General features: G+C 48.1%; 1 protein-coding gene across 8 annotated transcripts in view; it reads left to right on the top strand.

Moving 5' to 3' along the window:
* Positions 1 to 24155, top strand: part of SLC39A11 (solute carrier family 39 member 11) — a 582750-nt gene that overhangs the window by 256202 nt on the left and 302393 nt on the right. For all 8 annotated transcript variants that reach the window (XR_005837336.1, XM_008693699.2, XM_008693696.2 and 5 more), the window contains one exon: positions 12449 to 12619. Coding sequence is in view for 7 of the 8 variants with exons in the window: in XM_008693699.2 (XP_008691921.1) it covers positions 12449 to 12619 (171 nt within the window). In the remaining variant the exon portion in view is untranslated. The remainder of the gene's footprint in view (positions 1 to 12448; positions 12620 to 24155) is intronic.

Raw genomic sequence — 24155 nt, forward strand, 5'->3', positions numbered from 1 at the left:
ATGAAGCTCCCCTGTGGTAGTCTTCCCTACTCCTTCCTTCCCTCTCTCCCTTCTTCTCCCCCTCTAGCAGCTTAGCCTCTGAACTCCTTGACTGTGTTTGAGACTCTCCCTTCCCCCCACCTTGGGCATCTTGGTGGAAGACAGAGCCTGGCTCTTAGGATAGAAGTTGGACTTCTAGCCTCTTGCAGCTAGAGCTGACCATGGCTTAGCCAGTTGGGTGGACCTGAGAGGGAAGTCATTTCAGCAGGAGCAGCCAACATTCAGTGCCAGTGACCTGAGCTGGGGCATTTGGCGTCCAGCACTGATGACAGAGGTGCTGCCACGAGGGCATATGGTGGCATTTTGGTGGAGCAGGAGTTCTGGTCTCCCTTGGTTCTGTTGGAGTTCCAGGGTGGGTTCTGTGGCCTCCCTGGGTGGGTTCCATGAGCCCCCAGTACACTTCCGGTGATTGACTTGGCTTCTGTTGCCCTCCACCGGGCTTGTGCCGAGTAACTGTCCCTGCTGAATGTGGACATGGACTTAAGTTCTCCCCAGCATCCAGGTAAAGTCTCAGCTCTCTGACCTTCTTGTAACAAAGACAAAAAACAAACCATAAATCTTCAGACTTGTGCTTATCTTTTCCTTCCTTTGTTGTTGTCTCCAGTGATTACCCTGCGTTCCAGGGTCAACTGTTTGTATCCTGAAAAGCAAGAAAATCCCCCAAACAGAGAAATGTTTATGCAATTTGAGTCTCATGTGAACCTCTCCAGTACCGCGTTTTCTACTCAGGTATGTGGCCCGTGGCAAAAGGAAGAGTTCGTTTCCTCTTGGAGTTTGCAGACGATGGTGCCGTGAGTTAGCACTGGCCATGTGTGCGCTCTCGCTGTAGCAGCTGACAGTCCTCCTGGCTAGTGTCAGGTTTGATTCCTGGTGACCAGCTCCTAGGACTAGAGAGGAACTGGGAGATAGAAATGGAGGGGTTATGTAGACAGAGACCCTGCAGAGACCCTAGAGAGACCCTGCAGAGGTCCAGGAAAGATGAGAGGGTACTTGGTTTGGGGGAATTGGTTTTCCTCTCAAGTTTTCTGCTGGTGGTTGTCTTTCCTTGTGATGGTCCATATCCTCTTAAAAAAAAAAAGGATTTTCATTTGATAAGGAAATGATGGTTTCTATCAAGACAGTATAATTCCTTTTCACTGTCTAGTCTTAAATTCCTTTGCCTTCCCCACTGTCTGTTTGGCTTCGTCCTGTGTCTTCTTAGGTGCCCAGAGAGAACTAAGGATCAGGTATATCCCTGTGTATAACCTCGAGATATCTAATTGGGCAATAATATTTGGACTGACATGAATTTAGAGACTGAGGAAGTACCTGGATTAAGTAGTACTTATGTGGTCTCAAACATTAATTTTCAAAATCCAGTCTCTATCAGAATTACCTTGGGGGTGAGGGCAGGAAATGGCCCATGGCAGATTCCTGGGCTCCTCTCCCACAGGTTCTAATCCAGTAGCTCTAGGATGGGCTCCAGGAGGTGGGTTTTATAAGCTCCCACGTGACCCAGCAATGGATGGTCTCTACTCCACACTTGAAGATACAGTGGCCTAGGCTATTAACCTTTATTCTCAGAACTGGATGGGGTGGCAGAACAGCATTATCTCAAAGAAGAAAGTAAGCCAAGCGACTATAAAGTTAATATTAGCTGTTGGATGCAAGCCCTGAAATGGGTGCTATCCTGCTGGATGCCTTCTCCCTGACCCGATCGTTGACAACCATGTTAAGTTACATGCTGGCTCCCATCTTTCTAGAGTCGGCTGAGGGTCCTTTGCAAAGCTCCTGTAAGCATGGGTGCTCTCCAGAATGCCCTTTCTCTCTCTGATGAGTGTGCTGGGACTTTCTTGCAGCAAATGTCTTTTGCTGGTGGACTCCCCCAAAGCTATGATGATCTCTTTCCCACGGGCACATCTGTGCTGAGCACACACGTGCAGGGGGTCCTGAGAGCTAGCGAGATGGCTCTGGGGCCCACCTGGGATTTATTTTTAGACCACAGTCAATTCATCAGGAATGAGTTCATGTTGATCAATCAGTTGGTTGTGCCTTCAAAGCAGAAGCCCTGACTTGGTAGGTGGACGTTTTAATCTTATTGGATATTTTGGCTCCCTTGACTGAGAGTAAGAATTATTACCTCAGTTAGAGATCTGGAACAGGCCATGTTTTAGTGGGTGGTCTGCTTAGTGGATGAGAAATCTTTCATAAGAGTGAAGCCATCTCTTCTTCTGATGTATATTTAATTTTTACCAATTATGCAGATCTGTTTGGGTCTGCGTTGTCACTAAGCAGTTACTTGCCTAATTGTAAGCGTCATAGGTGAGGCTTGGATTACTTTCAGTGCCTGGCAACTATGGACTGAAAGGACGAGGCAATCAAAATAGCCTCCTTACTCAGGCAGCGTTTGACCCTCTGACAACTGTGTGGCTGGTGATCTTTGGAATGACAAATGGAGACATCTATGTATTCTAATGACATATATTGTAAATAGGTTTTGCATACTATTTCTGAAACTCCAGATGCTTCTCTGCTCAAAGGTTAGTAACTAAGCCTAATAAATGCTTCCGTTATCTTCCCATGAAGTTTCCTTCATCTCCAATGGCATCTTTTCCTGCCCTGGATTACAGACAGCCCATGCAGTACCTCCTTGGAGAGTTTTCCCATGAAGTTTCCTTCATCTCCAATGGCATCTTTTCCTGCCCTGGATTACAGACAGCCCATGCAGTACCTCCTTGGAGAGTTTTCCCATGAAGTTTCCTTCATCTCCAATGGCATCTTTTCCTGCCCTGGATTACAGACAGCCCGTGCAGTACCTCCTTGGAGAGTCTCATACTGAGTGTGTGGCTGCTTTCAGATTGTGCAGCATCTCCCCACCCTAGAATTCAGACCCTGAATGGGCCACACATAGGACTGTCTGATAAAATACAAGTATCCAGTTCAGTTTTAATTCCAAATAAAGAATACCTTTTAGCATAAGTATATCCCAGGCAACATTTGGGATATACTTATACTAAAATAAAAGCTTCGTTTTATCCAAAACTCCATTACTAAAGCTGAGCCCGCCATGTTTTTATTTGCTGAATCTGGAAGCCCTCGCAAGGCTCCTGTCCACACGAGATTCCTCTCACCATATATATAATGTTTTCAGGACTGCTGTGTTGCTCACAAGAATCCCAGGGTCGTTGGGTAGAAAGAAGACAAGGGAAGCAAGAGAAGCTTTCATATACCCTGCTTTTGAAAAACGCCGTGTTTCAATATTGAGAGAGAAAAGTAGCTTTTGGACCAAATCAGCTAGCAGCATAAATAAAACAGATGACCCCCCCTTTTTTTTAAAGATTTTATTTATTTATTTGACAGAGATAGAGACAGCCAGCGAGAGAGGGAACACAAGCAGGGGGAGTGGGAGAGGAAGAAACAGGCTCATAGCAGAGGAGCCTGACGTGGGGCTCGATCCCGGAACGCCGGGATCACACCCTGAGCCGAAGGCAGCCGCTTAACCGCTGTGCCACCCAGGCCTCTCCCACTCCCCCTACTTGTGTTCCCTCTCTCGCTGGCTGTCTCTATCTCTGTCAAATAAATAAATAAAAATCTTTAAAAAAAAAATAAAATAAAATAAAACAGAGGCTAGAGGGGCGCCTGGCTGGCTCAGTCAGTTAGGCAGCCAGCCCTTGGTTTTGGCTCAGATCATGATCTCAGGGTCGTGGGATCGAGCCCTGTGTCGGGCTCTGTGCTCAGCGAGGAGTCTGCTTGAGGATTCTTTCTCTTAAGTAAATAAATAAATCTTTAAAAAAATAAATAAAATGGAGGCTAGAGCCCCAAGTTGGCCAGGTGGATACGTTTGTCTGGCTTGTGAGGACGCCTGGTGCTCTCACTGGCCATTGACAGGCAGAACTAGATCACTGGAAAATTACCCGTGGCTGTCAGGAATTAGCTAATCATGTGTCATTAAAGAGGGCTCATTTGGACAGAAGACCTTGCACAAAAGAGGAGAGAAAATGCCCGAAACTCTGAAAAATGTTCAACCTCACCTGTAGCCAAAGAAATACAAACTAAGGGAAATGTCATTTCCTTCATAAAGGAGTACGTTTATTTTTAAATGCGAAATACCCATGCAGACCAAGAAATGCCAGGACGAGAACTTGCAAACCGCCTCACAGGAGTGTGAATGGCATGACCTTTTTGGAAATTAATTAGCCAAATGTATCACAGCCCTCTGATCAACCCTTCCCCTTCTGGGAATTTTGTTCAAATTTCTCATTGTTTATACAGGTGAAAGGTTTTGCAGTGATATTTATAGAAATAAAATTAGAAATAGCCTAAATGCCCAACAGTATGAAAATGTAAATAATAATTTGTATTGCTTGAAATGCCTGTAAGCGTTTTCAGTCATAGAGGGGAAATGCTTGTGTTTAGCAAGACCAAAAAGCAGTCTACAGTTGTATAATATGATATCTCCGTTATATAAAAACCGTACAAAAAAGCATGGAAGGAAATACACCAAACTCCAAATATGTGTGTGTGTCTGTGTGTGTGTGTGTGTGTGTGTGTGGGTGTGTGTGTGTGTGTGGGTGTGTGTGTGTGTGTGGGTGTGTGTGTGTGTGTGGGTGTGTGTGTGTGTGTGGGTGTGTGTGTGTGTGTGGGTGTGTGTGTGTGTGTGGGTGTGTGTGTGTGTGTGGGTGTGTGTGTGTGTGTGGGTGTGTGTGTGTGTGTGGGTGTGTGTGTGTGTGTGGGTGTGTGTGTGTGTGTGGGTGTGTGTGTGTGTGTGGGTGTGTGTGTGTGTGTGGGTGTGTGTGTGTGTGTGGGTGTGTGTGTGTGTGTGGGTGTGTGTGTGTGTGTGTATGTATGTATATATATACACTATATATATATATATATAGTTAGGTGATATGGTTATGTGCAATTTAAGTTTTCTTCTGTATATTTATAGGGTTTCCAGGGTTGCTTTGATATGCACTTGTATCTTTATAGTCAGAATGAGGTTACTGGCAGGAATATCGTATTTCGGGCACCTGCCCAATGGTGAGGTGGGTCAAATGGCTGGCCAGCCCTGCCTTGACTACTGAAGCCCATCAAATGTATTAAATGGGCAACATTTAAATGAATGGCGTGCTGTTGGCTTTATGCCAGGACTTCACGTTTGCAGCACATTTCCAAGGGCTTCTGGGGGATCGAAGGACACTCATGGGTGAGTAGCCTCGTAGGGTTCTGGGAAGCTAAGGAACTTCTCCCCGGGGGAAGGCACCGTGAGCGTCATCTTGGCTGCACTGTTTGTGTGGAGAGAGAGACCGCTCCATCGCCACCCTTCAGCACTCAAACCTTCCCACTTCCTGACGGCTGAGTCACGTCTCAAGCGCCCAGTGGATTCTAAAGACAGCATTTGAGGCAAAAATGTCGCAGAGTCAAAATGACCCCCTTGAACATCCTTTTTCTCCCTTAAACCACCAAGACTTGCCCCTCCCCCAGAACTTCAAAAGCCAAGAATTAAATTTTCTTACCATTTTCAACAAACACCTCTCTCTTTCTGGGAGCTCGAAGCCTAAATCACTTTGAAAAGATAGTGGAAGGGAGAAAGGGAGTGATAGATACATGAAGGGAATTTTCATGTTTTATCTTCAAAGGCATGTACTACATTTACATTTGTAAAATGCACCCATGATACAGCTCCACTCTCGTTCAATTTTAGCAAAACCAGTTGTTGGCCAACGATGAGTTATAAGCAAGCACATGGAAGATTCAAGGATCGTTGCACAAAGATTCCCTGTCTGCAACAGAAACTTCCTCACATGCTGGGATGCGTTTCCTAAGATAGGTCAGTCCTGTGCTCCCATGGTCTATATGAATCATGAAGCCATAAAACAATTAGTACCTGAGGTGAAGAAGGTACTTCCCCTGAGTGGGTGCCCATTCTGGGCAGGAGGGAGCAGAAAGAGTATGCCCCCATGTGGCAAGACGGGGCACTGCATCTTTTCATATCTGGGAAAGAGCAACCATTCAAACTTGAATAGAGAGAAATGGTTTTGTAAATGATGGGCTCAGAACCAAGCAAAATTCCCTCAAGGCTTTAAAAACTAGAGTCACAGAGGCTGAGAAATGTAGGAAATATTTCTGTAGTTTTACGTGAAACAAGTGGAATATGAAACTGTATGTTAAGATGTATAATCAGGGGCTCCTGGATGGCACAGTCATTAAGCGTCTGCCTTTGGCTCAGGGCGTGATCCCAGCGTTCTGGGATCGAGCCCCACATCAGGCTCCTCCACTAGGAGCCTGCTTCTTCCTCTCCCACTCCCCCTGCTTGTGTTCCCTCTCTCGCTGGCTGTCTCTCTGTCAAATAAATAAATAAAATCTTTGAAAAAAAAAGATGTATAATCAATAGGGATTGCTAATATTCATTGTGCTTTTCGTGTGCTAGGCACTGTGCCAAGCACTTTACCTATATTTTAGTTCTCATAATAACCTTACTAAGAAGATGTGATTATTTTTTTAATTTATTTTTTTAAAGACTTTATTTATTTACTTGACAGAGAGAGAGACAGCCAGCAAGAGAGGGAACACAAGCTGGGGGAGTGGGAGAGGAAGAAGCAGGCTCCCAGCAGAAGAGCCTGATGCGGGGCTCGATCCCAGGACCCCAGGATCACACCCTGAGTCAAAGGCAGATGCTTAACGACTGAGCCACCCAGGTGCCCCAAGAAGATGTAACTATTAAACCCATTTTAGTACAAAGGCACTGAGGCACAGACACAGCATTTCCCTGAAGCCTTATGGCTAATGATTGACAGAGCCATGATCCCATGGTTGGCAGAGCCACGATCCCATGGTTGGCAGAGCCACGATCTCATGGTTGGGAGAACCACATCCTGTGGTTGACAGAGCCACAATCCTGTGGTTGACAGAGCCACACCTCATGGTTGGCAGAGCCACATCCCATGGTTGACAGAGCCACATCTCATGGTTGGCAGAAACACATCCTGTGGTTGACAGAGCCGCATCTTGTGGATGACAGAGTTACATCCGGTGGCAGGCAGTGTGATGCTGCATCTGTTCTCCTCACCATTTGCACTGACTGCAAATATGCAACACATGAATATGCATGGACTGGACGAGGGGTAGGAACAAATGTCAGTCACTATGGTAGGGATATTAGGGGCTTTTTCTTTAATGGAGTTACGTTTGCAGCTTTATAAAAGGGAAGCAGGATGAGTGTGGATAGGTTTAGAGACAGTCATAGCCTTTAGTTTTGGATGTCTTTGAGCAGAAGGGGCATCTGCCAAGACTGGGAGAACCACCTGGCTCTTTCTTAAATTTCGTGGGGCTGTCAAGAAGGGCTGCCATGGGCCTTGATTGCTCTGCATGCCAAGGCTGATGCTACCCCATGTCGAGTCATTACTTCGTGTTCAAATTCGGCATTAATCATATAAAGGAAGTCATGCTAGTCGCATAAACGCGTAAAGAAACAGAACCGAATTCTTAGCAAGCTTTGTCACACTCACGATGATAATTGAATTTCTTTCCCCAACCATTCTGATTCTCTGGGAAACAAGAAGGAAGGCAAAATAGAAGTAAACAGATCCTCCTCTCTCCCCGCTTTGGATCGGTCTCTTGATCTTGCTTGTGCATGTGTAGTACACAGTGGACAGGTGTCACCGACTGCTCTTCATTGTATGTTTGGTAAACGGGGTTTAGAAAGAAGGTATTTCTCCAGAGGTTTGAAGTTTTCTGTGCTTAGCGGACGAGGATTTGCCTATTTGTGCTAATTCAACCAGATCATTTCCATTGATGTCTTGGGGATATTTTTTAAAGCTCTCGTGGCTGGTGATCTGTTAATTAGTGTTGCCGCATTCACTGGGGACTGAGGTTCCATCATGGGGCCCTGGTAGATTTGGCCAGTTACATCATCAGAGAGACGGAGGGACAACATCCTGTGTCCCTGGGGGCCTGGGCCCGTGGGTTATGAAAACAATGGTTAACATAGCATTCGTCTTGCATGATGTTCTCAGTCTGAGGTCCTTGAGTCCATAAGGATTCAAACATTTTTTTCAAAATTGTATTTTTTTTTTTTTTTTTTGCTGGAGAGATCATCATAGCTTCCACAGTACTTTCAAAAGCAGTGCTGATGCACAATGGTTTAGAGTCACTGATCTGGAGACTTCAGCACCTTTCGCTTCACTGGGGAGGCAGTCAAACCCTGAGGGGCGAGGGATGGGGCTTCCCCAGGCAGCTGGGTTCGTGATGGCCCTCCAGCTTGTGCCCACCGGACCCGGGACGGCTTTGCTCTATGATACAATGTGCTGGGATGAAAATCACCTGCGTGATTGTGTGAATGTGTCACGTAAGTTCGCCCTGTGATTCAGCGGGAAGAATGAGCCTTGGACAGGTCTGTCTGTTCCTTTGCGGTCCTCAAAGAGCCACATCGTGCCTCCCCAGAAAGATGAAACTGGGGGACAACAGGCCAAGCCCTAGCAGTGGGTCCCTGCTTTATGTGGATTCTTAGATGCTGGAGCCTAAATTTAAAAAAAAAAAAAAAAAAGCTCTTTTGATAATGGGCAGCTTTGAAGTCTTTCCTTCTACCTTCCTGAAAGAATTGTAACCCTGTGTTCTGTGCTTTGTGTTATTAACTATTTTCAACTTATAGCTGCTTTACACCTGGAAATTGTAGAGCTAAGGGGTTAAGAAGCAGTGTTTCTGTGGATCCTTTTCGGGTTTGTCTCTGAGTGGGAATACTATAGACAGATTTCCACGGAGCCTTTCCCACCTTGGGGGTCACGGGACCCTGTCTGTACCCTGGACATTTCCAAGCTAAACATCTGGGACTTCAAGCCCCTAAATGTCGTGGCAGTGACTGCTCTCACTGCCCTTCTTGGGGAGCAAAGGAGCAGATCAACACTCTATCCCCACCCCAAGTCAACAACAGGACCCTGGGTAAGAGGTCGCCCTCCGGAGGCAAAGACCTGGCTTGACTCCTGAACCCGTCTGGGACTGGTTGTGTGACCTGGGACCAGTTAACTCCACCTCTCGGCTCTTCAGGTTCTTTATTTGTTAGAGGGAATGATCTCTGCTTCGTGGGGCCTTTGGAAGGATCAAGGAAAAGTTCTTAGAAGCACCAATTAGTTGATGTCACTGATGCCATTTTGCATTTCTGAACTGACATCGGCTGTTCCATCTCTAAATGTCCTTCCTCTTTGCCAGCTCCTACTTCAAAAGTGCCCGGACCTTTTCTCTCTCAGACAATCTCCCAGGGTCTTGTCACTATGGCCACCCCGTCACCCCACCCCGGGGCTTGGCAGTTGCCTCCGTGAGGTGGTCAGCCTTTGCCCACGGCGCCGGTATTCTGCTTCTCGGCATGCAGTGGTTGAACTCGTTTTGCCGGGAGAGGCAAGAAGATTCATTGCTCAGGAGGCAGCCATACTCTCTGTAGTGATTTATTTGGACTAATTTTCCTTGTTGCAGACTCATTAGAGGCTGTTACCAAATGGTGCTTATTTACCTTGGAGAAGCATGTCAGGTGTTCATACCCCCCCCCCCACGTCCCACTAGGGAAGGCGCCGACAGCAGCTCTCACACGCTGGGACCCCAAGGCGGAGCATGCAGCTTTACCTCTATTAACAACTCTTTCTGCTTCTCGATCGTTCCTACTACATGCTAGTACGCCACTGGAATTCCCTAACGGTGCCCCCATCCCTGTTGCTCTCTGTGCATATTTTGCGGGAGAGTCTGAGTCCGATCGTGTTGTGGCCCTGACAAAACTAAGTGCTGGCTTCAGAGACTGCCAGAGAGTATACATTTCCGCCCGTGGATTTAAAGGAGTTATTCATGTCCTCCCCGTCTGTTCTCAAATTGTAAAACCCCAAAGGAAGAGTTGCCTCACCCCCACCCCACCCTCCATCACCTCCCATTGGAGGGCTAGGTCAGGGGCGTGGACTCAAAGGAAGCCCAGTGAACTGGTGGTGTTTTGGACTGGTCCGGGAGGAAGGCGAGTGCCGTCCGCCACCACATGGCTTAGTTGCTGGACAGCGCTCGGCCGGGCTTTGCTTGCATCTTCAGCGTTCATGGACTTGAGGTCCCAAATGTGCGCTCGGTTTTCCACCCAGCCTCTGCAGTGCCTGAGCCGTCAAGTGTTGTCAACTCAGCATGTACAAAGACCTTCCCCCTCCGGGTGTCGGGAACACCTGTGCATATGCTCACGAAGGCTGTGTGATATGTGAGGTACCTAATGACACTCCTATGCCTGTGTGTATGTGTACAGACACGCACACGCACACACATGAACACATGCACGGTGTGCAGACCGTGTGGTGAGTGTTTAGCTTCGCCCCGTGCAAAAGCGTCTGGGAGGAGGCGTTGCTTTCCCTCAGAGACAGCAGCGGCCCTAGAGACCAGTTATGTGAGCTGTGGCCGCCGACGCTTGGGGGGCTGGTATTGCTGCATTTTGGAGGATCCATTGAAGGCCGCTTCTCCCTCTGGGGACTGGATTCAGCTGTTGGGAGAGAGAACAGGCCGGGACCTGGGGAAGCCTGAGTCTGCCTGCCTGGGGCACTTGCTTCCTCCTCAAGCTGACCTGCTGGATTTGAGTGAACAAACACACAGTGATTGTCAAAAGAAGTGTTTTGGTTTTATTTTTACTTTTGGTTTTTTTTCCTGTTTTGGAAATAGAAAGCAGTGTTCACTTAGGCGGGTTCTCCCGAAAAGGGCATCAAAGACCTGATCAAGGTTATGTAGCGAGATTCTCTGGCCTGTAAGTGAAGCTCCTGAGAGGGTAAGATAAACACCCCTACCTTGCTTTACACGAAAGAAGTAAGGAGAGGTGCTGCCAGAAACCCAGGGTCAAGGCCAAAGGAGTCCTTACAGCTGCCCGTGGTCTCTTAATTTGACTTTGGGAAACATTTTCTGCAACTTTCAGCTTAGAGATGAGAATTCTTTTGCTTGTGGAGAATTTATAGAGAAGGGAAGTAGAACCACTGCCGAGAGTCCCTCCTACTCTTCAAGTCGATGACCATTGGCTTCTGCGAGCGAGCGATGGCCCCCGACACAGCCACGTATCCCTCAAGCTTTTGCTGTTTCCTGCAGCCCAAGGAGCCACACTGTTTGTTGTCCAAACCAGGACGCTTTGACCATGAAAGGGGACACTCCTAATCCCCCCGGGATGGTGAGCCCAAGCTGGGAGGTATGGTTGCCCGCCTCCTGATGGGGATCGTACAACACGTTCAAGGGTCCTGCCCGTGACCTCTGAGTTATGACTTGCGGGTTCTTGTGTTCACTCATGCTAGAGAGACTCTCCTTTCCATTCGTGCCACTAGGTGTCTGTGATTTGCTCAAGGCTCTGCTGCTCCGGGATGCCGCTCGCACAGACGCATCCCATGCCAGGCACCACCACAGGCTGGGTGCTCCGCCTCAGACCTAGGAGACCACGGGTAGTTGGCATCACCTGGGTCTAGGAAACGACACCCTTCAGATATATCCCCCCAAGGAGAAGGTTTGGAAGGAGGGTTAGCTGGAAGTCCGGTGGCAGGGTACCATAGTCAGCCCGTGAGGGTCAAAATGTCCTGTGACACTCAGGCTGCTATTTGTCTGCCTGTCTCTTTGTGTCGGTCTGGCTGGCCAGCCGGCTGCATGACTTCCCATCTCTGCATGCCTCTCTGTATCTGCTTCCTTCTGTCATCTCTCAGGCTGCTTCCTTGTTCCCTTCGTGCGTGGAATGTCAGGCTGTACATGACCTTTTGGATAGAGAATCCGCACTTGAATCACTGGCCCCGTCCCCACTCCAGTCCCCCTGTCCCCGGGGAGGAAGTCTGATTGGCTGGGCCTGGCATGTGGATGGGTTCCCATGAGGCGGCGAGACCAGGAGAGCAGGGTCACCCACGGTGTCATGCTGTAGGGAGAGAGGGACCACGTGACAGCCACCACGGTCCACACCTGCACACTTAGTAGCAGCTAAGCAGTTGCCTGGAGCCTCTCATTTAATCCTGGCACACTCCTGTGGGACAGGTACCATTATTATCCCATTTTGTGACTTAGGAAACCAGGGCACAGAGAGGGTAAACGGCTTGTTTAGCGCCACACAGCTGATAAGTGAACGAGTCAGCAGTGAGCCCGGCAGCCTGACTTCAGAATCTGAGCTCCTAATCACCACTCACTGTTGTTTCTCCCTCATAAGCATTGCTAGGGCACCCCCAGTTTCATCTTTTTTATCCTTTCCGGTCCCTGTGCATTGGGCACTGAATGTCTATTCGATGAGTGTTTGCGGAATGAATGAGTGAGTAAGCAGAGGAAGGGAGAGGGGAGAAAAAGAAACAGAAGGACACACAGTCCATTAGGAAGTTAGGGAGCAGACCCTTTCCCAGGGTGGAAAGCTTCCTCCTGCTGCTGCTTGCCCAGGCACCCGTGTGCACATTTTCAAAGTGCTCTCTCTCCCTGTCCCTCTGTCTTTGCTCAGACAAGAGCGAGAACGGCGAGGCCTATCAGAGGAAGAAGGCGGTGGCCACTGGCCTTCCCGAGGGCCCCGTCGCCCCGGTGCCTCCTCGAGGGAACCCGGCACAGACCGGAAGCGGCAGCTGGAGGAGGATCGCACTGCTCATCTTGGCCATCACCATCCACAACATTCCAGGTGAGGTCCTGCCCCCGCGCGGTCCAGCCACTGGCTCGAAGGGAAAGTCACTGTCAGCTCAACTGCCTGGCAGGAAGAGGGGCGCAGACAATCTGTGATGTGGATTCTTTTTTTGAGGGGTGCAGGGACAGAATGCAAATCTTCCTTGACTTTGTATTTAACTTGCGTTATCCCTGTGGGGGGCAGCTTGTATAAGCGTGGGGTGTCTCTGGTTCTGCTAATGCCCTTTCAAAGTATTGAGTTCCGTACAGTTCAGCACTAACGCTTACCTTACCTGCCTTCTCCCCGTGGGGACACCTGTCTGGAATGCCCTTGCCGGTCCTATCCTTTTTAGCATGCTGCAGTAATTTGCTTTGTGTCTCTGGGTTTATTTTAATTGAACAAAATGTGTTGACGCTCTATTTTAAAAGTAATATTATGTCTCATTTAGAGTAACGAGAAAACACAGATAAGCATAAAAAAGAATAAAGAGGTTCTTAAAAAAATAAATCGAGGGAACCTGAGGAGCTCCTTGGGTCACATCTAGGAATTCCAGCTCTGCCACTTACTCACTAGTATATCTGGAGAAGTTACTCGAGCTTTCTGAGCCTTGGTTTTCTCATCTGTGAAATGGGCGTAAGGTTACTACTGAGAGAACCGGGATATCATTTGCAAAATGAATTACATTTATTTTGATATTTATTTTTCTTAAAGATTTTATTTATGTATTCGAGAGAGACAGAGTGAGAGAGAGATCACAAGTGGGGGCCGGGGGGAAGGGTAGAGGGAGAAGCAGACTCCCCGCTGAGCAGAGAGCCTGATGTGGGACTCGATCCCAGAACGCTGGGTTCATGACCTGAGCCGAAGGCAGACGCTTAACCGACTGAGCCACCCAGGCGCCCCATTTATTTTGATACTTAAATGAGATGCTGTAGTGCGCACACACGCATTCACAGATCCTAGTGAGGTACTTGGGCCACACGAGCATTTGGAAAATGGTACCGGTTATTAGCATTAATAATACTCCTGTCCTCCCTTCCAGCTGTGACTTCCTCAGGCTTGAGTTCTTCAACGTTCTGACCCATCATTGGTTGTGCCGGAACTCAAATTACAGGAATGACCTCAGTGAGGGAGTGTCCCTGGGTGATATATTACCTGAGCCCTTGCACAGTTCATAATGCCAACCGGTCACCCCTCCCCTCACGTTCTTCTCTTCGAGGCTCTTGTAGGTGTTGCTCCATGACCCTCTGGCTTCAATACTGGGGGAACAAACCGGCCAAACTGAAATTATTCCTCTTTGGGTAGCTCTGTATTCTTCTGCTTACAAATGAGGACTTGTTTGTCTGGTTAGTTGGTTTTTTTGGTCATTTTTAAAGAATGAAAATTTTGATATGTTATGTATTCCAGTATACACTAAACCTGTCTAGAACACTATGCTTCCAATCACTTTTTAAAAAAGATTTCGCCCATTTAGTTATTTTAGAGAGAGTGTGTAAGCAGGGAGGAGGGGCAGAGGGAGAGGGACAAGCAGACTCTGCACTGAGTGCAGAGCCTGATATGGGGCTTGATCCCAGAACCCCAAGATCATGACCTAAGCCAGCCACCCAACCAACTGAGCCATCCAGGCCCTCCATTTCCAGCCAGTAAAGCTCAGGTCATCCCCTAGATGAGAAGCACGGTCCTTATTGTCTGTATCCTGGTCTTAGGAATTTCTATCATGTGATTGTGTAGGCTGGTTTGCCCCCCAATTTATCTTTAGCATGTTTCTCTCATTTCCCTCTTGGCTCTCTCCCTTTGGGTCATGGGCAGACTCTCTGGTTTTTCTAGAGTTTGCTATGCAGTATTCCTTGAGACAAAGTCTTAGGGGGGACCCCAACACACAAAGCTGACCAAAGCAGATTTGTCCTGGTGGAAGAGTCTGGCCACATTCACCCCCAGAGTCTCAGCAAGCTCACTGGAAGACCTAGGGCTTATAACCTCCACAGTTGCTTCAACCTGTTAAATACTAATCAGTCGGCAAGAGAAGGTACTTGTCTTTTCAGTCATAATAGTTAGTAGCTATCTTTCTGCCATTCAAGGCTTCTCCTCTAACCATTTGGAAATGAATAAAGATCTGTCCATTGGGCTTACAGTCACATAAGATAACTATACTGGCTTGAGGTGTTCCATGGTGATTCTCGTCTCCCTGAAGAATACAAAAGTGTTCTAAAATCCAGATTTCACAGCACTGAGCTTTGAGAAGCCGGGAAAAAGCTTTCCTCTGATGGCACCCTTCCTGTTTCCCACCTGCCACGACCCTTCTGGGTTTCCATGTGCTCAATTGGGACTGTTTCCTGGTTCATGTTGACAGAAGGTTAGGAAGAGTCAAAGTTCGCATCTTTTATGTTTATTGACTTCAGTAGAGCTTTGATTAAGGCCAGAAACAAAAGCGTGTTAGCAGGAAGGTGTATGGGATGACACCAGTGTTTGATGATCCGCTGTCAGCACAGATTCAAAGGTTACTTCTTCCCTGACAATAGACCTTCTTCTGGATCCTTGGCATTCCCAAGTTTGTGTTCAACCTGTGTCCCTATTATGGTGAACGTAGAAGTGTGTTTTGAAATGAGGATTGAGTGGCTCGTAGGAACCTCAACTGAGTTGGCTTCATCAGAAGCCCAGTGTAAATGGTCCGTGACCTGGGGAGCAGCTGGCTTGCCTGGATTGAGAAGTTTGAGGGTGAATTTCTTCCCCAGTCTTGCCTTTTATTAATTGCATTTGAGTAATAAATTTTAGGTACTTGAGTTACATCAGTCATAAAACAGACCAAGATCCCTAGTCTCCTGTAACTAACATTATAGCAAGGAAATAGACAATGAACATAGGGTAATAAGTGGATTATATGTTATGTTTGAAGGTGGTTGGTGCTCTAAAGAATGGACAAGTCCAGCAGGGCTGATGAGATGCTAAGGTGTTATAGAAAGGAGTTGCAATTTTAAATAGAGTGGTCAGGGTCAGTCTCACTGAGACCTTGCATCTGAGTCAGACATGCAGCTGTCTGGGGCAGAGTGAATGTTCCAGGCAGAGAGCAGCCAGTGCAAGGGCCCTGAGGCATAAGCACGTCTGGACCTCCAAGGAGTCCAGCATGGCCAGAGCAAGGTGAGTGGGAGGGAAAGGCACAAAGTGAGGACAGAGAGGTCAGCCCTGCCCCAGGTGGAGCTCACAGGCATTGTTAGGATTTTCCTTTTTACTGTGGGAGATGGGCCACCCCAGGGTTTTGAACAGAGAGGCATATGACCTGAATTGTGCTTTCAAAGCTTCTCTGTAGGCACTGAATTCAATCTGGACCCAGGAGGGGCAAGAGTGGCCTCGGGGAGACTGGGCAGAGGTCACGGTAGGAATGTGAGTGGCAAACAGGTGTCTCAGACTGGGGCAGTTGTGCTGGAGGCACTGACAAGGCCCCCATCCCGGTGTCTGCTAAGGGTGGAGCCGTGGGGTTGCTGATGTAGTAGACGGGGGGTGTGGACAAAGACGGGAGCCAGGAAGGACCCCGACGTTCCAGGACTGACCGGCTGCGAGCAAGGAGTCACCACCAACTGGGACGGGGAAGACCCCGTCGGGCAGGTTTTAGAAGCGCAAATCAAGCACTCGGCTTCGAACGGTGAGTTTTGGTTGTTGGCAGACATTCAAGGGGGGATGCAGATCAGGTAGTTGCATGGACAGATTGGGAGACAGGAGCAGAGTCTGGGCTGTAGAGAGAAGCCCAGACCGGATGCAAATCACTGGCACATAGGTGTCGTTGCAAGCCCTAGCGCCGATGACATCACCAGGGTCTAACTGCAAGTAGACGAGTCTCCGAGGCCCCCCTGGGGCCCATCCCCGGAGCCTCGGGCCACTAACTCCCGTCCAGAGCAGTTCAGTCACCCGCAGTTACAGGCAGCAGCTTCCTGCCCTTTGATGGGAACCATATCGAGAGCTTGTCTGTCGCCAGCTTACTTTTGAAAAGGTCTCTTTTTTAACATTATCCTTTATAGTGTATTAAAAATTTAACTAGAGCTTTGACGTTCCCTGAGACTCTGGGTTTTAAGATAGACTTTTCACAATGTCTAAAAGGATCATTGATTTTTTTGAAGTTTTTTTGTCTTTGCTGATTCAGTTTCATGTGTCCTGGGGATGACATTTTCTTAATTTTCTTTTTTTAAATGTGGAAGTAAACAGCAGAGTTTGTTAGCAAGTGTCCTGTCTTCCTGAGGTTCCTGGCGTGCGAGGACACACACGTAGGCACACACAAACACAGACACACAAACACAGACACACACACACACACACCCGGGGCGATGGGTTAACATTTGGCGTGCGAGGACACACACGTAGGCACACACAAACACAGACACACAAACACAGACACACACACACACACACACACACACACACACACACACACACACACACACACACACCCGGGGCGATGGGTTAACATTTAATACACGTGTGCAGGGATGGATGCGTTCTGAAACTTCTGTGGCTCATCGTCAACCTCAAGAACCTGGGAAGAGCTGGTGTCCCCCTCACACACAGCCCACAGAGAGATCTGGGTGTTTCATAGGCCTCCTGAAGACCGTCCATGGCCCTGAAGCAGGGAAGAATCCCCACTTTCATGAAACAAAGGCACAGTCATGCAAGCAGTGTAAATGTTTTAGGAGGAAACCCTCATGACTGATGAGGACCATCAGACGTGAGCCCCTCCGGCTCGTGTAGCGGACGCAAACTCTCCGCACGTGGAGATGCTGCCCCTCACATTCCCCGTCCCTCCTCTGGCTTGGCCCGTGGGCATGGGCGGCGGGCTGGGGCGCCCGAGTCCTTTGGAAAATGTCCTGGGGAAAGGACATGTTTTCTGCAAAAACAACTCTGTAGCCTTTGGAGCATTGTCTCTTAAAGTGATTTTCATGCAGTATCATGCAGGCTCAAGGGCTCTGAGCCTCCAGAGGTTCCTGGGCCTTTGGAAAACAAGCTTCCTCTCTGCGTCGGAGTGGAATTAAAAATCAACTAGCAATCGAGTTCCTCCTAATCTCTTTTCATGAGTGGCTTATGGTCTCGCCAGTGCACTATAGCATTGCTTTGCATGCCAGAAAGTTAAATTTAGAGCTTAAAGGGATCTTCCAGAGGTTATCTCCTTCAAACACTACTCCATTTGGTGATTCAGGGCGTGTGTGTGTGTGTGTGTGTGTGTGTGTGCGCACGCACATGTGTTAAATTACCACTGTGATTCCTTTCAGCCCGGGCACTGGACGAGTCTGTGAAAAATAATACAGATAGTACAATATTCTTTTCATGTATTTTATAGTGTTAATCATCCCTTCCTTTGAGACACCCTGCTGTATCCTGTGTCTGCGTCTGTCGTGATCTTATCACTCTGAATGGCAATTATTTAAATGTGTCTCCCTTCCCCCGATTGGTGGAGTTTCTTGCAAGGAGCACCATGCTGTCTGCCTGTTAGGAGCTCACATGCTGCCTGTTGGAGCTCAGTATCTATTCGAGCATGTGGAACGACCGGCGCACTTGGTACCGAGCCTCATCCCAGGAGGAGGGCGTGTCATTCGAGAGCGGGGGGGGGGGGGGGGGCTTCTCCCTTGGCCAACCAGGTGGGCTAAGGGATGGCCTGCAACTCCTTTGGGTCTCCGGGACACGGTGGGCTTTCCTTTGCATTTGAAATTATTTATTAATCCATAGAAGAGGCAAGCTGAGTCACATGCTTTTTATTTTCCTCTCATTAGAATCAAAAGTCAAGTTTACTTTGCTGGTTGCTGCCGTGACCTAGAGTGAGCTAGGGTCACTGCCTGTGTCCCCAGAACAGCACGACAGTTGATTTTAATTACTCGGCTTGTCTTCCTCGACAGTTCCTATTAGGCTACATTTCGTGGCTTTACATGAAATGCTTGACATTTTAATCAGAAGGGCTCCTTCCCCCCCAGGGAAAAACACCCCACCAGTTCACAGACTAAAATATTAACAGTGGCTCGTTATTCCTGAGACTGTGGCTGATTTTTATCTTCTTTATGTTCTTGTGAGATTTATCAACTTAATCTATAATGAACGACTCGTAGGATAAAAATGGTTTTGGGCACAAGACCCTCCATCCCCTAACCACCTCAACATCCCCAACCCCCAAAGCACACCCAAAAAAGGGTGTTACCAAAAAAGGAACAGTTATCCCTTCATGCCAGAGATTATCTTATAGGGGTTGTTTTCGTGACAGGTTGGGAACACAACGAAGGATCGTATTAGCTTCCCGTGGCTGCCAGAACAAACGACCACAAACATAGTGGCTTAAAATGACCCAAACCCGTTCTTTTACTGATCTGGGCACCAGAAGTCCAACATCAGTTTTACTAAGGTAAAGTCACGGAGCTGGCAGGGCCATGATCCCTCGTGGGGAGAGTCTGCTCTTGCCTCTTCCAGCTTCTAGAGGCTGCTGGCCCACCTGGCCTTGCGGCCACACCTAACTCCAGTCTTTGCCTCCGTGGTCACATTGCTTTCTCTTTTGTGTCTAATCTCTTTTCCTGCTTTTTTTTTTTTTTTTTTTTTAAGATTTATTTACTAATTTATTTGAGAGAGAGGGAGAGAGTGAGTGCATGAGCAGGGATGGGAGGGGGGCAGAGGGAGAGGGAAAGAGAAGCAGGCTCCCCAGGACAGTCCTGTCAGCAAAGTCTCCTTTGTCACAAAGTCTCCTGTGTCACGAAAGGTGGCATTCACAAGTCCCAGGGCTTGTTGGCGCCACAAGCCTGGACATCCACTTTACCCTCGTGTGGTGTCCACGTGCTGCAAGGGCAGCTTGGATCTGGCAGGGAGAGGCCAGGAGCTTAGAAAGGACAGCTTTCTGACTCTTCATTTTCCTGGGATCAAGACTGGATAGAAAATTCTGTCATTAAACAGGGACTTGTCCAGTGAAATCACTGAAGCAACAGGCCCTTCTTCACATTGTTCTGCTTCCAGAACCTGGAGGAGTATTTCGCGCAGCCAGAGACCCAGGCTTGGGTAAGGAGTGCTCAGAGCACCCCTCAAGGCCACGATGCATTGGCAGTAACAAAAGCCACTGCTAATGCTGGAGGCAGTCGCTCCCGGGCCTTCTTAAGTGCCCTGCGCATATGAGCTAGCTATTTATACCCCTGCTTTACACTTTAGAAATCGAGACCCAGGGAGCCTGAAGAGGAGGCTGGAGGTTGCGTGAGCAGGCACGGACAGAGCTTGACTCATGCTCCGTCCCTCCGTTGCTGCCAGCCCACCTCCCGCTATGGTGAGCTCTGCTTCCTTCCTTCCGGACCACAGCATTTTCCAGAGCCACTTATAGAGACATTGAGGAAATGCTTCCCCTTTTTTTTGAAGCTTGCCACATTAAATGTTAACGTCTGCAGCACGTTGGTGCGATTATCACTCCAGATGCCACAGCTCAGTTCAGCAAAGAGGTTTCGGCGGGGGCAACGTGAACCGCCTCTGTGGGTACCCTGCGGACAGGTGCGCCAAGCCCCCACGCGGCCCTCACGCTCCCGCTGTCACCACCGCGGCCTCCACACGGTGAGAACCGTCCAGGACCCGGGCAGGTCGTCAGCCCTTTCACATGTCAAGGAGGGTGATGGGGGGAGAGGGGACAAGCCCAGGGTTTAGAATCAGAAAGGCCAAGGGCGTGGATCCTGGAGCCACCAAATGCTTTCCGAGCTGGGTGACCTTAGGTAGGACTCCGGGAGTTTCAGTGTTCCTGGCTGTAAGCTGGAGATAATATCCATCTTGCGGTTCAAGTGCCAGCCACCAGTGGGGCCACTCACCGTGTCACCTGCTATGACGTGTGATTCACGGGGACTAGAACACGGTGGGGCCTGAAAGATGTCAGCTCCCTCACACCTGGTCCTCTCCCCCTGCCCCTTCTCCCTCCTACTTCGCCTTCACTTTGCTCAGATCCTGAAAGATGGTTTGGTGCTGGCCTTGGTGGTCTCCCAAGGGAATGTCTCCAGCCACTTTAATTTCTATCTCCAGCAGGTTACATTTGAAGAGGCTTCTCATTTACCCCAGGAGTTGGGAAACACTGTAATATTCTCCTCTAATTATCTGTGTCTCAGTGGGAAGCCTGACATTATAATTAGCTCAGGCTCCTGTCTGGGATGACATTTTGCTCAGCATATTGTGTTCCTGGGTGTGCGCTGTAGCAGAAGCTGGTAGCACGCTCCCCAATTATGCTGTTGGGTTTGAGCACGAAAACTGGCGTAAATGCCCCGAGGGTGAAGCTGTAACTCTGGGATTCCTGCAGAATCCACCGCACCCCACCCCCATCTCCATAAAGCAACAGGGCAACTTTCAGATTGGCTGCCAACTCCTGCCACCAGCTACAGACTCATGCCTGTGCCCTACTGACTGGCCTTCGGACCACGTGAGCTGTGCTCTCAAGCTGCGTGAGGCCTAGGGTTAAAATTAAGACTCCTTTCCACATCTATTAGGTTATGTCATCCTCCTACCTATTATGTAAATTAAAGGGAAAAATTAAGGCAAGAGAATTTGAACATATTTTTGTATTAAGACTCTTCCAGTAAATTCCAGTTGTCTTTCTACTCTGGCCAGGCAGGTATCAGCTCGAATGTGGTGTTGCTAAGTCCTTTTGGACCCGCACTGTCTGATACAGCAGCTAGGTAGCCAGCGGGACAGATGAACAGAGGCTCTGGAGTCAGAAAGGCTTAGATCCCAGAGCCACCAAATGCTCTACTCTTTTATTGACCAGATTTGAACAAAATGCAAAATTTAGATCCTCAGTCATACCCAGCCACATGTCAAGCGCTGAGTAGCCAGCCATGTGCAGCTAGTGGCCACCATGCTGGATAGCACAGATACGGAACAATTCCGTCACCGCAGAGAAGGTCGACTGGACGGCACTGCTCTAGACCCTTGGCAAAAAAAAAAAAAAAAAAAAAAAAAGCAACTCCACAAAATATTTAGCGCCTACCCAAGCTTGCCTTGGGCTGAGTTCTATTTAGGAGAGGCATTCTGTTTCCTGAGACAGCTGGTCTTAGCCATGGGGTGTGTCAAACATTGATTGCAAATAAAATGCCTTAAATTTCAAAATTAAGAGTAGTACAGTCGCCTCTGTGGTACCGTCGTCTTGTTTCCATCGGTTCTGACCTGGCTTCTTGTTCCAAATGGGGGACAGCACGGGGTGGAAGGGGGCGGCTCGTGCGGGGAAATCACAGCGGGCTCGTCACCGCATCTCGTGTCGGGAATGGAAAGAGCTGCTCCAACGATGAGCTTGTCATCCTCTCCTCTGGGTGACACACACCCGTCCCCTGAGCAAGGCAGCATAGTGGTTCGTGCCAGCTTAGCCTTCTCACATAACACATTCTCTTGCCTCCAGTTGGGCTTCAAAGGAAGGACATTAACTGTCATGTGAAAACCACCCCAGCATTTATTGTCACTTTTTTCTTTTTTCTTTTCTTTCTTTTCTTTTCTTTCTTTCTTTCTTTCTTTCTTTCTTTCTTTCTTTCTTTCTTTCTTTCTTTCTTTTTCTTTTTATTTTTTTGCTGGGGACAATGCCCAGCTCATCCCGCAATGCTCTCAAGTAAGATATTTATTGTAGAATGCACTCCCTGAGAAAGCTTTGCCTCCCTCGTGGACACAGTATTCATAATTTATTGTGTATAACATTTCTTTTCTCCCTTGGCTGCTAAGAAGCTGCTGTGATGAGATGAAGTGCATTTTCATGGTCTCACCCTTGGAGCCCTTCTCTCCTTTCACAACCTATTGTACTGCACTTTAATCCATTTCAAAAGAGGGGACATGATTCATTAATTGGCACACACGATTTTATTCCTTTGTCCCCGTTTTTCTTTGTGTCCTGAGCACAGATTTGATTTCTAATCCTGATACCTGGCCTGAAAAATGCTTTCCTCTGGTTATAACGGAGACTGGGGACCAGGCGAGGGTGATGGAGTCATCTGTCTATAATGTTCAACCAAACGATTGACCGATATGCTCCATGTGGGAAGCCGCTAGATCCCCCGCGTCCAGTAGAAATACAGCGCAAACCCCGGACCTATTGTCAGCTTTCCCGTAGCCAGGTTTAAAAAAAAAAAAGTAAAAAGCAAATGAAACTAATTTTTAAAATGTACCTTCTTTAAACCAAAAATAGTCCAAATAGTATTATTTCGACATAGAATCACTATAAAAAATTGAGACAATGTACATTCTTTTTTTTTCCCCCTCACACTAAGTCTTTGAAAGCCAATGTATATTTTACACTCTGGCATATCTCACTTTGGATGCTAAATTTTTAATGGTTCAAGCGAAATGTAGTCCTACTAAAACAAAGCTGTGTATAGTGGAGAAAAAAATATTTTCTACTTCTTCAGTTTTCAAATTCAAACTTAAATTAATTAAAACGAAATATAAGTCTTCATCTTCTCCGTTCCCGCTGGCCAAATTCCAGGTGCTTCATTGGCCACATGTAGCTAGTGGCTGCCACGTCCGATGACACAGATCTCGATGCTCCGAGAAATACAAAAAAAGGGCTTCCAGTCTGACCGCCGAGGTCACGTTTATGCGTCCACATGTTATAATGCGGTGCAGAAGGAATCCATCGTCACGGGAAGTCAAAACAAGTGCCAGGCTCCGGAGCAAGGGCGTAATTTCTTTAGCTCTGGGTGGTTTAAACAATAATATTTACTGTCCTCTGACTTGGGATTGAACGCAGGCCTTGGAGGACTGATGGGCTGCCACTAATTCCTCCCGCACACGTGCAGTAGAAGGGGTGGAGGAGGCAGCAGGAATGCGGGGCACAGCAGCACGCGGGAAGGGTCAAGGCCACTGTTCTCTTTCTTCCTGCGAGTTAATGAGATAAGGGGGAGGAATCTGGAGGCACAGCCCTGACCCTCCTGCAGGGGGCCAGGCAGATCAGTCCGGATGGGGAGGCATCTTTCCCACCAGAACCGCATCCCTGCGGCTCTTTGCAGCCGGGCGGCTCCACCCTAGGCCAAGCCTGCAATGCGAAATCCCTTCAGACCCTTTCCTCCTCCTGGAGAAGCCACACCGAGGACAGTTGCTACCGCAAACTGGCCCCTAGCTCAGAGATGTTGTTACCCGCAGAGTCTCATGTGATCCACGTTGGCTTTACCCCCAGAGCTCGGCTTGTCTTGGCTTCACTGTAAAGAGGATTGTAGCTTTTCTAAAACTTTGGTTCATGAAACACCCTGAGCCTTTGCTCGCAGGATAATCCTCGGGGAATGTCTCACCTGCTGATGAGTCCCTGTCCCCTGGTGAGATGGCCTCGTTTGTTCAGAAGCTGTAGCAGATAGAACGGTTTAATCAGGTGATCATACTGGGGGTGCAGACTTCCTAATAGTCCCAGCTCATTTGTATTTATATATGCGAATTTTAGGGCACATTAATTATGTATTTAATAAGTCCCTGTTTATTCTATTTTGTTGCCATTCCCTTGATAGCTGTTATGGTGTGGAGTTGAAAATGATTAAAATGTTACTTGTGTTCTGCAAATAACAATTAGCCAAAGATGAATTCTGAAATCAAAATCCCATTCTCTTTCCCTTTC

This window comes from Ursus maritimus, unplaced genomic scaffold (assembly GCF_017311325.1).
Source record: "Ursus maritimus isolate PB19 unplaced genomic scaffold, ASM1731132v1 scaffold_24, whole genome shotgun sequence".
NCBI classification, from domain to species: Eukaryota; Metazoa; Chordata; class Mammalia; order Carnivora; family Ursidae; genus Ursus; species Ursus maritimus.